We start from the raw sequence: 16,891 nt of genomic DNA on the forward strand, positions 1-16,891 counted from the left end.
TGGGGAGCGGGGCCCGGACAGCTCCAAGCTACCGGGCCACAACGGACAATCTAAAACTTAGTGCCAGGAGGCAGGTTACGGACCACCGGCAGTACTGTGGGGGACGGGACCCGGACGAGCTCCCCTCAAGAGGCAACGGCGTTCAGAGACTTGGTTTACCCTGTTGTCAGCGTCTGCTTCATTGCTGAGTGAGTACCCAACTGATCCCTGCACTGCGTCCCTGCAAAACCCACCAGGGTCCCAGGGCCTACCCCTACCCGTGGAGGGCAACATCACCTAGCTGCCCCACTCCATCACCCCGGGTACTCCCAACGGCAGCAGCAGTATTCCCAATTACTGCACACCACGGGTGGCGTCACGAACTATACCAAATCCCCTGTAAATACTTCCTTTCCATTTGAGTGTGGCCCCTAATCCCCCCGGGTCTGGAGACCCTCGAGCCACGAACGATCACCACCCCTGGATCAGAGTGGTTCAATCCGCTGCTGGGGCGGCACACCTCACTAAAACACACCAGGGAAGGAAGACAAATTGGGGAATCCACAAAGGATAAACTCCAACTTCTTGGCTGCAGACAGACACCACTGCAGACAGAAAGGGTTCCAACAGCTCCTTCCACCTCCAGGCCAAGTCTCATACTGAGGATTCAGTATAACGGCACCCTCTACAGGGAGCAGAGAGTATGTATAGGGACTGGGAGTGGTCCAAACTGGAAACACCTGGGAAGGTAATGAGAAAGCTGCTAGCAAGGAAAACTGACATTAGGCCGGTTTCACACATCCGGCTTTTCGCCGGTTTGCCGGATCCGGCGCTCTCCCGTACAGACAATACAGTACAGTGACAGCGCTGTAACTTCCGGGTCACATGCGCCGGTCACATGACAGCATGTGACCGGCGCTTGTTGCGCAGTCACTGTATGGGAGAGCGCCGGATCCGGCAAACCGGCGAAAAGCCAGATGTGTGAAACCGGCCTTAACCATGCAGCTGCCAAAGGAAACGAAATATATTTAATATTGAAGGTCTAGTATGGAAATGACTCTGTAGCCCTGAATCTGTCACTAGTCTCATAATGCAGAGAGACAGCTGTAAAAATTTCCTTGAAGTGTTAGGTAGTACAATTCAACTTCCTTAATGCTTATCTACCACAATATAATCTGTCGGGGAGAATTGGGTGGCCACTATAGAGGGTTTTCCCACGAACAAAGGTTCATTTTAATCAATAGACCTTAGAATAATAATAATTTCCATTTGGATGTGTTTAAAAAAAATTTCCCTGTGCTTAGATAATCTTATATATATATTTATTATATAATATAATATATATATATATATATATATATATATATATATATATATATATATATATATATATATATAATATTAAAGTCCCTGTTATGTACTGTGTAATGTCCGTGTTTGACCATACAGGAACATGATCTGATCATACCACAGCTCCTGGGCAGAGGGAAAAGTATACAGACATTACAGCATGGGATCACAAATAATTATTCCTTATTAAGGGAAAACATTTTTTTTTAATAAACAGGTAGGAAAGTGTTTTACCTCACATAATCAGCTATGATCCCGTTCTGTAATCTCTGTATACTCTCGTGTGTCCTCCCCCCTGCCCAGGAGATGTGGTATGATCAGACCATCTCCCTGTACGGTCAGACACTGCCATTACACAGCACATAGCAGGGACACTTGTATAAGATTATCTCGGCACAGGAACTTTTTTTTTTTTTTTTTTTTTAAAATAAACAGGTAGGGAAATGTTTTACCTCACAAAAAGAATCAGCTGTTATTTCTTTAAACTCTTTTGTGCCCTCCACTTCCCAGGAGCTGTAGTATGATCAGATCATATCCCTGTATGGTCAGACACAGCCATTACACAGTACACAGCAGGGACACATACGGTATATAAGATTATCTCAGCACAGGAACATTTTTTTTTTTTTTAAACACATCCAATTGTGGACATTATTATTATTCCAAGATTTATTGATTTAAATAAATTTTAAAGTGAACTTTGTTTGGGGGGGGGAAACCCCTTTTAAGATTCTAAACCAATTCTGTTTGACTTTAACGAGTTCTAAGTGTTTAATTTTAAAACTCCGCTCCATTGAGTGAATAGAAATGTAGATTACGAGTCCTATATGGCTACTGGTGCCAAAGGGCGACCAAAGGCACCTCTGCCACATAAAAGACACCGGTTTTATCCATGATAATGGATGGCGGTGGGCCAGGATTTAAATAGTAAGTCTGACTATATAATGCTGACTTTGGGATTAAAGGTACATAAAACCATCTTTCATATTTAATTGCTGTGATTACGGCTTTTACATAGAACAATCCCATTTTTTGGCTTAAGATGAAAGCGATGTATTTGTAATGCAATTACAGACTAATGCTCGCCGCAGTCACGCTCGCACAATGCCTGTGTTGTGTGTTTGGAAGGAGAAGAGTTATTTTAATATATTGCAGATATGAGAATAAGATTTTCGTCAGAAACATGAATTATGATGCAAGTCCCTATTATTATCCCGGAGAAAATTGTCGTTCCCCCCCCCCCCCCCCCCCATATGCTTCAAATACAAAGAATCCATCTATATGGGAGAATGTGCCGATGTCTTCAGTTTAAGCAACATCTGGTCAGGATGGTTTTGACTTCCCTCTACCATAGGAATTTTAGGATATATAGACTCCTCACCACTGTAATTGCACCACAAAGAAGGAAAAATCAAGGAAGTATGGAAATTACAGGATCGAGAACATGTTATTTTATATTCAGATGATGAAAAAAGTGAAACAAATTTTTCAAGACCACTTTTTTTTTTTTTTTTTGAGTATGAGCGCCCCATTACAAAATCCCCACACTTACACCTTGGCGGCTCTCATTGAAGTTATTAATGGTTGTCTGAGGAATGTTCCGCGATGCTGAATACACTTGGGCAAATCATCAAGATCCGCTGCTGGCAGCTCATTTTGCAATAGTCGACCAATGACGTCTCAGATGTGCTTGATGGGAGACAAGTCTAGAGATGCTGAAGGCCATGGTAGCACGTTTAGTCCACACAGACCGCTCACAGTAGTAACTGTTGGGTTGTAAAACTGGTCCTGGGACTCTTCAGAGAAATGGTTGTATCACTGGTTCCATGTAGCACCAAGCTGTTAGTGTACCAGCATCAAGACTAGAGGGGTCTGCTACTGTACACTAATCCCCTCCACACCATAATCCCTGGAGTTCACCTGGTCATGGTGTGATGTTCTCTTATCTAGGCCTCTTTATAGTGTTGACCACATGGTCTCCAACCCAATCTCCTGGAATCATTTCATACAAGACATAAGAGGAACTCCTTGCTGAAGATGTCGAACCTCCATTCCAGTCCGCATTGCAGTCTTGCTCTGCACCATGATAGCCTTTCCCATCAGTGTCCTCAAGTCTGTAGCTGGATGGTCTGGCTTGTAGCCCAATGTTGTCTAAACACCTTCTGATGATGTGTAGACACTATGTGATGCCTTAAGCTTGAAAACTGTGGCCCAATTTCAATTACATCACAGAATGGATCAATCGTGGAACCAGTGGTCCGTCCATTTCTCCAAAGCGTCCCAGGAGCCATTTTTTTACATGACAAAACCATGCTACGTGTTGCTGCTACTACAGTAAGTAAGGACCCCCCTATTGAGATTTGCCGTGACGTTGGCAGGGGTGGCTCAAAGAATTGATCAATTATTTGCTAAAAATCTCATTTTTTTTTTTATTATAGTACAGTTTGGAATAAATCCGTGAATTTGAACTTTTTATATGATGCATGCCAATTTCAGATCGTGCTGGCTCCTTTTTTATTAGTAAGCAACCTGTGTTGCCTTAACATGTTACCATGGACTGCAGCATCTCCGTCCTTGTCTCCCATCAAGCACATCCGAGATATCATTGGTCATCAATTACAAAGGAGCTGCCAGTGGCGGATCTTGATGATTTGCCAAAGTGCATTCAGCGGGGCAGAACATTCCTCTGACAACCATTAATTACCTCATTGATAGCAGCCAAGACTACGTGCAGGGATTTCTGCGTGTGGTGCTCATACTGCATAAATTGAGATCTATTAAAAATTGTATTTCCATTATTTATTTATTTATTTTTTTTTTAATCATTTACAGGTCAGTATAACATGTCTATTCATCTTGAAGTTTCTATAATTCCACCTCTTTTGCTTCTTGGTGTTACAACTTCAATGTTGAGGAATTCATTTCCCTGGATATCTCATAAATGCCTGAGTGAGAGTCAGAGGCCAAACCCTCACTTCTTGGCATTCCTGAGAGATCCATTGGTTAATTAATTAATGGCTGCCATGGTCTTTGTCACATTTAATGAGGTCCTTGTGGAACCAGTGCTTGGTCTTTCCATAACTCCTATAGACTTAATTTTGGAATGCCATACCTAAGATCTGTGAAAACTGTTTTGGCTGGAAGACCGCAAACTGTTATCACGGAACCAGTATTCTGATGTTAGATGAAGCCTACAAGGTGAGACCTGAAACTACCCTATTATACATCGATTCTATAGTATATCCGGTCCTTTAATAAATTCTCCATTTTGGACAATAAGGAATTTCCAACAATAAACTGAAAACTGGATGACCCTTCCAGTGATCGTCATATAATTCAATGTGGTGGTGATGTGATGAGTCTTTCAGAACAAGAGACCTTGCCTTGGCCTAATAGATGAAGACCCTAAGAAAAGGGAATCCTCGTCTAGAAACTTCAATTTCCTGACAGTGTGTATGGCATTAAATGTGTTTCGTAGAACTCAGCCATACTCAAAAGAGGTTGTCATCTCGAAATTTTGAGTGACCACAGATTTTTCTAGAGAATATAAATGCTAGTAGTACCGGCACTCCAAAACCAGAAATCCCTAATCAATTATGATTAACGGTGCTCGGCAATAATGCAAAAAGAGGTACAGTCCATTAGTTGAAGAAAGAGAGAAAAGTGTGGCACTCACCAATATATAAAGTAACCTCAAACTTTATTCCAAAGGCATAAAATCAAACCGAGGGGAGGAACAGGATGCGGAATACTAAACCAACAGCCGTTTCGCACTTGGTGTGCAACCTGGACCAAGAAGAGGTGCGAAACGGTTGTTGTCCTTTTGGTATTCTCCATCCCTGTTCCCTCCCCGCTGTAATTTTATGCTGTTGAAATAAAGATTTTAATGTTGCTTTATATATTGGTGAGTGCCACATATTTCTCTCTTCAACTTTACATATTTTTTTCATATAGCTTTTTGAGTTTTTGTTCTTATTCATGCATCCACATAAGTATTGCATTATTTTCTCCATTTATTTATTTTTTTCCCACCTGTTTTGCAGATTTCACAGACACAAAGAAAAATGTCACCAAAATCCTGTCTGAATTATCTCTTAACGAAAACAACAATATATCAAGTAATGGAACCACAGATGTAGACCTTGATACCGAGGTGGATGGAGTAACAAATGCATGTAATGGTGGCTCTGATGATCTTACCATTAAGACATCAAGTTGTACAATCCAAGAGTCCATTCCTGAGAATTCGAAGGTGCAGCCACAAGAAGATCTATCCGTAGCTAAACATCTTTTTCCATCAGATGACAACGATAATCGCCAAAAAATGGTAGAGGGAGAACGTTTGACACAAGATGACCAGTTCAACAATAATAATGGCGTACAGGAAGTGAATGGTTTACCAGCAGATTCTTCTGAGAGAGACGTTGACCAAGACTCAATGGAATTCTGTGAAAATGTCCAAAAGGATCCACCAAGGAAAGCTCAAAAATCTCGCAGTAAACTTCCATCAAAGATACCAAAAGAGAACAGTCCGAAATCAACAACCAAGGTCGGAGATACCTCTACCAACCCGGAGGAGATCCCTCTTTCCAAAACTTCCAATAATTTTGACCCTAGCCAATGGGATGACCCCAATTTCAACCCATTTTCTGGAAAGACTGCCTTGCCTTCCTCTCCTACTGTCACTAAGGCACCAACTGGATTCAACAAAGACTTTGATGAGGATTCTCTTGACCATCATAAGCCATCAAAGACACTGTCCAGCTCTGAAACTGATCTTTCCCAGGAGCCTAAACCAAGAAAAGGAACTGGAAGTGCCCGATCATCTCCAAAGTTGGGAAGATCACGCCTAATCACGTACGTATCCCAATACTTGTATCTTCTCATGCCACTATCCCCTTATATGATCGAGCTAGAATATATTATATTATTAGAGAGAGAATACCTTCTAACCTTTCACATGTTGTTGAAGACCACATGTCCTTGTATTTGTTCTGTAGGGAATTTTAGGGTTGTTATTATTGGATGGTTTCTATTTAAAAAAAAAAAAAAAATCAGCTATCCCAGATTAAATGGTAGATTAAAACTATTAATTTTTGAAGCTGATACAACCAGGTGTGGTGATGTTTTGTGGGAGGAATTAGCAAAGTTTTTCCGATTTGTGACTCCTTTTAATGATCGACACGGAAGATCTATATAGTTTAATCCCTAGCCCCTTATCTATTATAATGTATCCTCCTTGGTGTATTCATCACTCTTTCCTGTTACTCTATATAACCTCTCTATAACACCATAGTTATTATAACCCCTATTCCTTGTCCTCATCACAGGGTAGTATTCCTTTCATCTCCATGTCTTTTCCATCTATGCATTTTTCTTCTATTCATGGAGCCTTGCCATCATGACTTGGGTGTTTTTTGCTTTTTGGAAAAAACTAAATATCTGAAGTCATAGCAAGGCTTGCTAAAGGAGTTGTCCAACTTTTTGGAGACTTTTTTTGTTTTTCTTAGATACATGTATTTTTGGAGTATTTCATTAAAAAAAAAAGTCCCTAAAGATGGGCCAGCCCTTTTAGAGTTTTGGACATTGACTTACAGGATAGTTGCTTCCAACGCATGACACTAGACAACTAGACAGATGCTTTCTTCTTCTTGAAGGAGAGCATGTTTGCCTGGAGCATGGTTTGACCTATGTCTACCTGGTGGCCGCCATAAGGAGAAGCGATGCCTCCTAGACCTTCTCTATTTGTATTTTGCTTGCATGCAGTTTAAGATCTGCCGTTTATGGATACCATTGCTTAACGGCCCATGTAACCCTTTTCACACCCATATGTGCACCATCGCTACATCTACTACTATACCAATTTTATGCATCGCCTACAAAGAACCAAGCGGGTGATTGCTTTGTCGCCATTCTTCAGTCTCTTCTGGTTCATCTGTCCTCTCTCCTCTCTTTTTGTTTCCTTATTTGCCTCAGGACTTCTGAGCAAGTGAAATTTCTCTGTTTTCTGTTGTAAGTATTATCCGTATCTTGTGACGAGAATGGAGTCCTTTTTCAGCATGTTTCATGTAGACATGGACCACAAAAGAGAATATCGGTGGGATAGGAGAAAGTGATAGGGTGTTGGCGGAATATTGGAAGAGGTCGTATGAAAAGGATAAGTCAGGTTATATGGAATAACAGGAACGGATAGAAGCCATATTGAGGCGTAGGTTATGGAAAAGGGTATGGTTTATAAATCAATAGGAGGCGGTAAAACGTGGGCACACAGTCTTAGTCCTCACTGCCAGATTGTATTATCCAAAAGGGTCATAATAAAAATTAAAGGGGTTGTTCTGGACTTTTACATTGATGGCCTATCCTTAGGATGGGTCATCAATATTTGACCGGTGGGGGTGCTACGCCACGTATCCATGTTGCAGTTTCCGGTGCTGGCGGCAGATAGATGACCTCAGTTGTGAAGCTGCGCAGCTCCATGAATGGTAGTGTCCGTGGTCTGGTTCTACATATCCACCTTCTATTGATTTGAGAATGGTGCAAATATACCAGTACCAGGCCACAACCACTATACTGTTTATGGAGCTGTGCCGCTCCACAACTGAGCACATGTGGCTGCCACCAGCATCGGGAACAGCTGATTAGCGGGGGTGCCAGGTGTCACACCCCCACCGATGAATAAATGTCATAGTCTAAGACAACCCCTTTAAGTTTGTCATAAATAGGACTGGTTCCATTTTCAGGACTCTCACTTATCCGGAGGAAAGGCCAAACCTGGTTTTGCCCGTTGTAGTTTGTGAGATGCTAATTCCACAGTTTCTCTTATGAGAGCCGAAATAATGCATGGTCACCTCTCCACCTCCTCTACGGTTTACTGCAGTGCCACAGAGGTTAGGACACCTCCATTTTTCAGATATTTCTTTTACAGGCTGATAGAACGCAATCATATTTTACAACTCTTTACAGACCTCATCACCACTGTCCCTATCAGGGCCCACAATCTAAATTCCCTCTCAGTATATCATTGGTGTGTAGGATACAAACTCCTTGAAGATGGTGTTCTTTGTAGCTTTTGAACCCAGGGCCTTAACACTACAAATTAACAGTGGTCCCAAAGATGGCCAAATGGTGCACCATTAGTGTGTACCCATTCCTGCTCCGCAATATATGCCATTCCACTTCTCCACAAAATGGAAAGTGCATTGAAGATGCCACTAGCCCCAGACCTGCATTGCTATGGTTGGGACTACATAGAATAGCATCAGGGACCACATGTAGCCCCCAGGACGCAGGTTGTGCACCGCTGAGCTAAAGGAAGAGTTATAGGGAGAGGAATCTTCAAAGCAGGAGGGGAGAGGGGGTAATGCCGCGCAGTCGCCAAAAAAGATGTAAACTTGTTGATTGATTTATTTTATTCCATAGGTGTACGCGTTTCGAGGTATGGGACCTCTTCCTCAGGACCCAAAAAAAATCAACAATACATTTTTTTTTTTTTTTTGGTCCTGAGGTAGAGGTCCCGTACCTCGAAACGCGTCGACCTATGGAATAAAATAATTATTAATCAACAATTTTACATCTTTTTTGGCAACTGCGCGGCGTTAACCCTTTCTCCTCTTCTGCTTTGAAGACCCATCCATGTGGGGCTGCGGCAGCCACCATTTTCTGTATACTATCTCTTGTGGTTGTGATCCTCACAACAAGTGTATATTATACATTGCCCTTTTATATATCTGGTAAGACCCCATCTGTGCTTCTTTTTCCTTAGTTTATATAGGGAGAGGAATGGCAGACAAAATGCATGGAGTAAAGCGAGGAGATATATATATATATATATATATATATATATATATATATATATATATATATATATATATATATATATATATATATATATATATATATATATATATATTATAATTTTCTAATATATAGAGAGAGATAGGTCTAATAACTAAGTCCCCCGCACACAATAGATAGCTGTCAGCCGACGGCTATCTCTCCTCACTGCCACATACACAGTAATGCTCGGCTGTGCGCTCTTGTATTCTCCAAGAGAGCTGCTGCCAAACTCCTCTGGCAGCAGCTTTTCTCCCCAAGATCAAGAACAGCCTTCACAGATCTGATATACTGGATCCTTTTTTCCCTATCATCATCAGTCTGGAACCCCACCCATACACGTTATACTGGGTTCTTCCTAAGTATATGGGGGCCGTCGGCCTAGGTTCACACTGACTTCATGACATCCGTTTTTACAGGAACCATGATGAATCAGATGGATCCATGTGGATCATATATGATCTCTTTGACTGATCTATCATTTTTTTTTCCTTAATGACTTACAATATAAAGGGTCAGTCAGGTTTCCACTGGTTATAATTTTTTTTTTGCTATATAAAATACTCCTCTACTATGACCGTAAAAAAAAAAAAAAAAAGAACCTGAAACATAATAAAATGAAAGTGTGAACAGAACCTAAGAGATATAGGTTGGGGCAGGCTCTACGGTTGGGTAAGGCTCTGTTTGCTTTTGTGATGGAGGTTCCGCTCAAAGTACTGTCACAGATCCGGCCCAAAAAAAAGGATGGATCTATTTCGGGGTACAGTGGGCTTTCCTGGTGCCTATCTGTTAATTTGGATGTTCTTTGCCGAACTTGTGAATAGAGCCTAAAGCCGACCATACACAAGTTAGCTGTCAGACATTTGTTTGGCAGACGGCTAGTTCTCCTGACTCTATGCCCACTGCTCCGGCTGAATGTTCATATGTTTTTTACAGGGTGAGAGGAGAAAGCTGCTGTCAGATAATTGGCAGTGGCTTATCCTCTCTGAAAACAAAAGGAATCGGCCAGCGAAAATCAAATGGCTTAATCCTTCTTCTTCTTTTCCCCCACATCATATGTTAGGGGAGAGTCTGGAGGCCACCTCTGATGGTCAGCCACTTCTGCCAAAATCTGCGGCTTTGGCCATCTATATCTAGTGTGTGGGGGTCTTAAAGGGAGCCAACCATCAGGCTGTTCATATATAACGTAAAGCCGGTGCTATACTGGCGCTAGGATGCTGAATCTAATCTTAGCTTTTGTTCAGAGATTGGATGCTTTACTTCAGAAATATGTGCAAGTAAAGTTCCAGCAATGCACTGATATTTGATTGACAGTTGCAACAGGGGCTGGAATATGTGGGGCAGGTCTAGCTATCTATTCCCGCCCTTGCCTGCCTGCCTGGCCTTCCTCCACTTCTCACCGTCATACACATTAATTTCAGCGTCCGCAACCTATCATTTAGAAGTATTGCATAAAAGTCTTCACTAACATGGCGTGGGAATTGATGCCTGCACATAGTGCCATCTCGGGCATCACCTTTGTGAACACGGTCTTCTTTCAGCAGACTTCCATATGCGCTATGTGAGTGTGGCGCATGCGCCCTCACATCCTCTGCTCTCGTTGTGACCATGGGAGCATGCATGGTCACAACAGAAGTGGAGACCACCCCCAAAATCATTTCACCAGTCTCCTGTGAAGCGTGCGGCTCGTGTTCCTCTGGGTGCGGTCTGCGTCGAGCTGATTTTGTGGGCGGTAAGCAGGTCTGTTGTGACCACATGTGCTCCCGTTGTCACGAGGGCATGATCACTTTTCTAGGATGGGTGATCACGCGCCATTTAAACAGAACTTTTGGCCTCCTATTCTTATCGGTGGAGGTCCCAGCTGTCAGGCTGCCATTGATCATACATTTTTTCATCCATCCTGTGTATAAGGGGTCCATGTTGTCGACAGGACCACTCCCTTTAATGTTCTGCCACCTTAAGAGTCACCTTCTAATGAGCTGCCACCTTCTAAGATCCCCATAGATCTTAGAAGGTGGCAGCTCTCAGGCTGAATATTTCATCAGAATCCTCCCAGTCTACTTAGGTCATCGCTTATTCTGTGACTGGTGTTATGAACCCATCACAGGAATAAGATCCATTTTGCCATTTCCCCCTTTTTTTTTTTTTTCTCTCCAAGAAGTGCAGTGTAATCATTTTATGCCAAGCCGCTCCCTGTGCCGGCCTAATAAACTGCACAAAGGTCTCCTCCTGGCAGGCAGCACAAGTATGGAGCTAGATAGTCCATTAGCATGCTGGCCGGGCTGTTTTGCATGGTAGGCTGCACTCGTTAATGAGGTAACGAGCCTGAATAGCATGCAAATTGTGAAAGGCACAAAGTTTCTTTTGACTCATCTTTTCTATTTAACATGCATTATTAAATTTGTCGTGGCACAGTTATGGCCTAAAGGGGTAGTGCCTCACAATTTTGTAGCTTGTGGCTAAGGGGAAAACCTTTCTCCTTGCGGAGACTGACAAACCAAATCTGGCTGCCATTGAGGAGACTTATAGCTGCAATGCTCCTCTGGGAAATATTAAAATTGTCTCTTCAGGGAGTAAGGAGAGGAACTCTAGTGCCACCTATTGGAAGTAGCAATCCTAAGAATCAAAAGTGACCCATTTAACGAGCTGTTCATAAGACTTGAGATTTATGCCAGATCAGAACCTCAATTTGCAGACATGGTGTATCGGGGTGATTGCCCCTTGTCAGTGCAAAGTCTGAGATCTGATCTGGCTGTATGAGAAGCCATAGCGGGGTCTAAGGGTAAAGCGGGCTTTACATGCTGCGACATCGCTAGCAATTGCTAGCGATGTCGAGTGCAATAGCACCCGCCCCCGTCTTGTGTGCGATATCTGGTGATCGCTGCTGTAGGGAACATTATCGCTACGGCAGGTTCATACGCACATACCTGCTCGGCGACGACGCGGTGACCGCCCAACAATCCGTCCTTCAAGGGGGAGGTGCGTTCGGCGTCACCGCAACGTCACTAAGCGGCCGGCCAATAGAAGCGGAGGGGCGGAGATGAGCTGGACATAACATCCCGCCCACCTTCTCCCTTCCGCATTGCCGGTGGACGCAGGTAAGGAGATATTTGTCATTCCTGCGGTGTCACACACAGCGATGTGTGATGCTGCAGGAACACCAAACACTGTACCTGCAGCAGTAACGATATTATGGAAATGAGCGACATGTCACCGATCAACAATTTTTGACGTTTTTGCGATCGGTGATCGTCGCTCCTAGGGTTTACATGCTGCGATGCCGGTAACGGCACCGGATGTGCGTCACTAACGACGTGACCCCGACGATGTATAGTTACCGATGTCACAACGTGTAAAGCACCCTTTAGGGGAAAACATTTCTCCTTGCGGAGACTGACAAACCAATCTGGCTGCCAGTGAGGAGTTTTTAGAAGCTTGTGACTAAAAATGTAATGTTCAACAGCGCCACCTAATGGTTAAAAAAAAATCAGAAACACTATAAAAGATTAGCACGGCTGCGCCAAATACATTTTTTTTTTTCTAAATGGACTTTATAAAATCTTTGAAACAATTTTGGTCATAGGATAGAACAACATATGCTCAAAAAACATCCCGAAAAAAAATTTGCGAGGGGGGGGGAGAATCCTAATCAGCAGGTGATGTCTTCTGCATTTATCAGACAGAATATTTCCTAGTTTTTGGAATACTCCTCCATGTGCTTTGAGACTTGACCTTGACATTTCGGTTTCCCTCTTGGGGAAGCTTTCTGCGATTTAAAATGCCAGACATTCCAGCTATTTGTTTTGTATATTGAGCCCACATCAAAGTTTCCCTCCCCCCTCTCAGATATAATGGGGGTCTAGTCCTGTGTTTTCACTTAAAGGGGTTGAATAAGTTTTCTGCTTATGGACAATCTCTACTCGTTACGATAAGATCTCAAAATTTCCTCTGTTTATCAGCGACAATAGCTGCCAACAAGTGTTTGATTTTACTGCAGTGCCACCACAGGAGAAACTGAGTATTACACATTGTACATTGGCAGCTTTAGGCTGCCTGTATAATGTGGGGACAGGACAAGTCCTCCAGCGCTAGGGACCATCTTAGTAACTGCTCTCCACACCCGAGATCTGAAGATCCTGAAGAAGACGCCTGCTATTAACACAAATTCCTCTAATTGGGTATATGAAACTGTGCCGCCCCTGCAGCGGTCGAACCGCTCGGATCCGGGGTCTGCTGTGGCTCGAGGGTCTCTGGACCCGGGGGCTCGCGGCCACTTCAAATGAGAAGGGGGTATTTACAGGAGATTAGGGTTCGTGACACCACCCGTGGTTCGCGGTAAGGGGAGTACCGCCGTTGCCGATGGGAGTACCCGGGAGAGATGGAGTGGGGCAGCCAGATGACGTTCCCTCCACGGGTAGGGGAAGGCCCCGGGACTCTGGATGATTGAGGTGTAGGGAGCGCAGGGCTGGTTGGAAGCAGGGGAGGACCACGTACTCACTCAGGCAGTGTTGGTGGTGAAGCGACCGCAAAGCAGACTCTGACACAAAGGTGATCCAAGTCTCTGGGTGCCGCTGCCCTCTTGGGGGAGCTCGTTGGGGTGTCTATCCCCTCTGGTACTGCCGGATGGTCTGTAGCCTGCCTCCGTGCACAATGTAGGAATGTTCTGGTGGCCCGTTGGCTTAAAGCTGTCCGGGCCCCGCTCCCTACTTGCTGGTAGTGGAGCTATGCTCTCAAGGGCTCACGCTTGGGATTTCAGTGGACTTCGTGGGTTGGAAAGCCCTATCCCCCTCGTTGCGCTAGTGCTCTCAATCTCTGAGCTTCTTGGGGACAGTCCATAGAGATACTATCCTCCACAGGTTAATTGCAGAGTTGCCTGAAGCTACTCCCCGACCTAGGGTCCTGTACCCCGCCGTGCTTCCAGTCCCAGACCGGTTATTAGGCTTCAGATGCTGACCGTCCTCCAAGACCAGGTCTAGGCACCCAGCCTCAATATCCTGCGACCGGGTTTCCGACTCCTCCGGGCCCAGACCACCGTCTGCAACCCAACCTACAACATACAGGGAGCCACCACTCCCTCAGCTCCTTACTCTCTGAGGGCTAACACTCAACTCTTCTACTTCCCTCCCACCAGTCTGCCTGACCCCTAGGTGGGCGGCCCTATTCCAGCTAGGCAGCTCACTGGTGTGTCTGACAGGGTGTGGGGTGAGGTGTGGTTGGGATTTGGACGCTGATGGAGGCAGTGTGACGCCCTGGGCAAGCCAGGGGTCACAGGTCATTACACCACCACACCCTCCACCCCAATTAGGAACACCAAGGCTACCAAAATCCTTGTTGCCTTCTTCCAGGGGCTGATGTTCACACCAGGGGGTGGGCCAGGCGGTTGGCTCCGCCCACCGAGGAGTACACAGCCCTGGAGGCGGGAGGAACCAGGCAGTCAGCTCAGGGAGAGCTAGAGTCAGTTTAGGGGAGTGAAGTAGAAGGAAGTAGTAGTGGAGCTAAAGAGAAAAGCTGAAGTAACAGAAAAGGAGTAAAAGTGAGAGTAGTAAAGCCTGAAATTGGTCCGGCTGTGTGCCAGGACAGTGTCAGCAAGGTCAGCAGACGGCGGTGACAGTCCGCAGGGGTGACTACTCGGAGGTTGCTGGAAGGACCGCGGACGGGTAGTGGCCCGGCGGTCTGGAGCAGTATATGAAGAACAGTCAGCACCAGGGCAGGGGCCTCTCGGACCCCGGCAAGGCTAGGAGTCGCCGTGAATTTGCCAAATCCGTCAGTGAAGGGGACGTCTGTCTCCAAACAACCAAGTCCCGATTGAAGGCAACAGTCCAACTATTGAGGAGAGACACCGCCACCGCCAGGGCTCCAGTTTCTCAGGGCCAGCGCCTGCGGGCAAAGTAGGGCTCCTCCGGCCCATATCCAAGCCGGGGAGCGGGTTACCGGTGGGAACCCATCACTACCAACACAGAAACATTAGGTGCAGGAAAAGGGACATCACCGTCACCTACTGGGGAAAGCAAGTGCAGCCGTCCGTGGGAACCGTCTTTCCAGCCGTGTGTTTTACCTAGAACTGTGTCATCGTCTCAGGCTGAGTGAGTACCACAGTGCCGCAAGGCACAGCGCTGCCCCCGCGTCCCTGCGCCCACCAAGCCCTGCATCACCCACCTCATCACTGGGCCCCGGGATCACCAACCCCTACCCACGGAGGGGCAACACAACAACTGGCTGCTCCATACCATCCTTCCCGGGATCCCCATACAGAGCAGCGGTGGTGTCAACAAATCACCACAACCGTGGGTGGCGTCACGGACAATAAACAATCCCCACACCCAAAAATCCCCTTTCACTCACGAGCGAGGAGCGCCGCTGGAGTCCCCGGGATCCGGCCCATCGCTCGAGCCACCGAGCAGCAGCAGGCCGCAGCAGCCGCGGCAGCCGGACCCGAGCAGCAGTGGGAGAGTGCGGCGTCCCCTCCTCTGCCCGCGACAGCAGCACCATAGGTTGGGAACCCAAAACCATGAGGGGTTAAGTCCTGCACCAAAGGGTAGAGTGCAGTACCCTGTGACGCCCTGACTAGTCCAGGAGCGTCACAAAACCATTTTCAATAGATGTAGGATAAAAAAAAACAAAACTTGTGTCTTTACGTCTTCATCTGCATAACGTATATTTATTTTTATTTATTTAATTTTTTTTGGTCACCACCAAGAAACCCTACCCCCATACTTTTTTGGGGAATTACTTGAAGGTTTGTTATTCATGTCAGCGATGGTTTGGAGGCCTGTGAGGTGTCAAAGTGTTAGTGCCGTGTAGACCTTAAAGGGGTATTCCCCTCTCCAAAATCCTATCCGAATATGTAGTAGGTGTAATATTAATATTAGCAAATACCTCCAATTAGAAATGTAGTATAGTTCTCCTTTATATAACCGTGTTTCTTACCTCATGTGCAGGGCATTGCAACTTAGGTATCCATGGTTATGACTCATGCATATAGTGATAGTTGTTTGTGGCGCCCTGGACAAGCCAGATCGTCACAGAACTACACCAACACACACCCCACACCCCGGTTAGGCACACCGAAGCCAAACACAAAATCCTTGTTGCCTTCCTCCAGGGGCTGATGTCCACACCAGGGGGTGGACCAGGCGGTTGGTCCCGCCCACCGAGGAGTTCACAGTCCTGGAGGCGGGAAAAGGAAGCAGAGCAGATTAGAGTTTTGAGGTGAGAGGAAGTAAAGTGGTAGAGGAGCAGTCTGAAGGCGGTCCGGGTGTGTGGCCCGGACGGAACAGCAAGGTTGGCAGACGGTGGTGACCGTCTGCAGGAGAGGCTAATTGGAGCGAACCGTAAGGACCGTGGACGGGCGGTGGCCCGGCGGTACCGGATCGGCGAGCAAAGATAAGCTAGCACCATCCGGCAGGGCTTACGGACCCCGACAAGGCTAGGAGTCGCCGTTGAATTTGTCAAATCCGTTAGCGAAGGGAACCTCCGGGGTTTCCCAGCAGTCAAGTCCCGATTGAAGGCAACCGCTCAAACCGTAGAGGGAAACCCAGTCACCGCCAAGGCTACAGTTCCCAGGGCCAGAGCCTGCGGGCAAAAGGGGCTCCCTCAGCCTCCATCCAAGCTGGGGAGCGGGTTACCGGTGGGAAGCCATTGGAACCATCTACACTACACAGGTGCAGGGAAAGGCAGTCACCATCAACCTGCCGGGAGGAGAAACACCGCAGCCGTCTGTGGGACCCGT

General features: G+C 45.8%; 1 protein-coding gene across 4 annotated transcripts in view; it reads left to right on the top strand.

Moving 5' to 3' along the window:
• TACC1 (transforming acidic coiled-coil containing protein 1) overlaps window positions 1–16,891 on the top strand; it is a 156,569-nt gene that overhangs the window by 96,607 nt on the left and 43,071 nt on the right. For 3 of the 4 annotated variants that reach the window (XM_075346378.1, XM_075346376.1, XM_075346379.1), the window contains exons 3-4: window positions 5,373–6,186; window positions 7,306–7,341. In XM_075346378.1, coding sequence (XP_075202493.1) covers window positions 5,373–6,186; window positions 7,306–7,341 — 850 coding nt within the window. The remainder of the gene's footprint in view (window positions 1–5,372; window positions 6,187–7,305; window positions 7,342–16,891) is intronic. The other variant, XM_075346377.1, reaches the window with a different exon arrangement.

Source organism: Anomaloglossus baeobatrachus, chromosome 4, assembly GCF_048569485.1.
Source record: "Anomaloglossus baeobatrachus isolate aAnoBae1 chromosome 4, aAnoBae1.hap1, whole genome shotgun sequence".
NCBI classification, from domain to species: Eukaryota; Metazoa; Chordata; class Amphibia; order Anura; family Aromobatidae; genus Anomaloglossus; species Anomaloglossus baeobatrachus.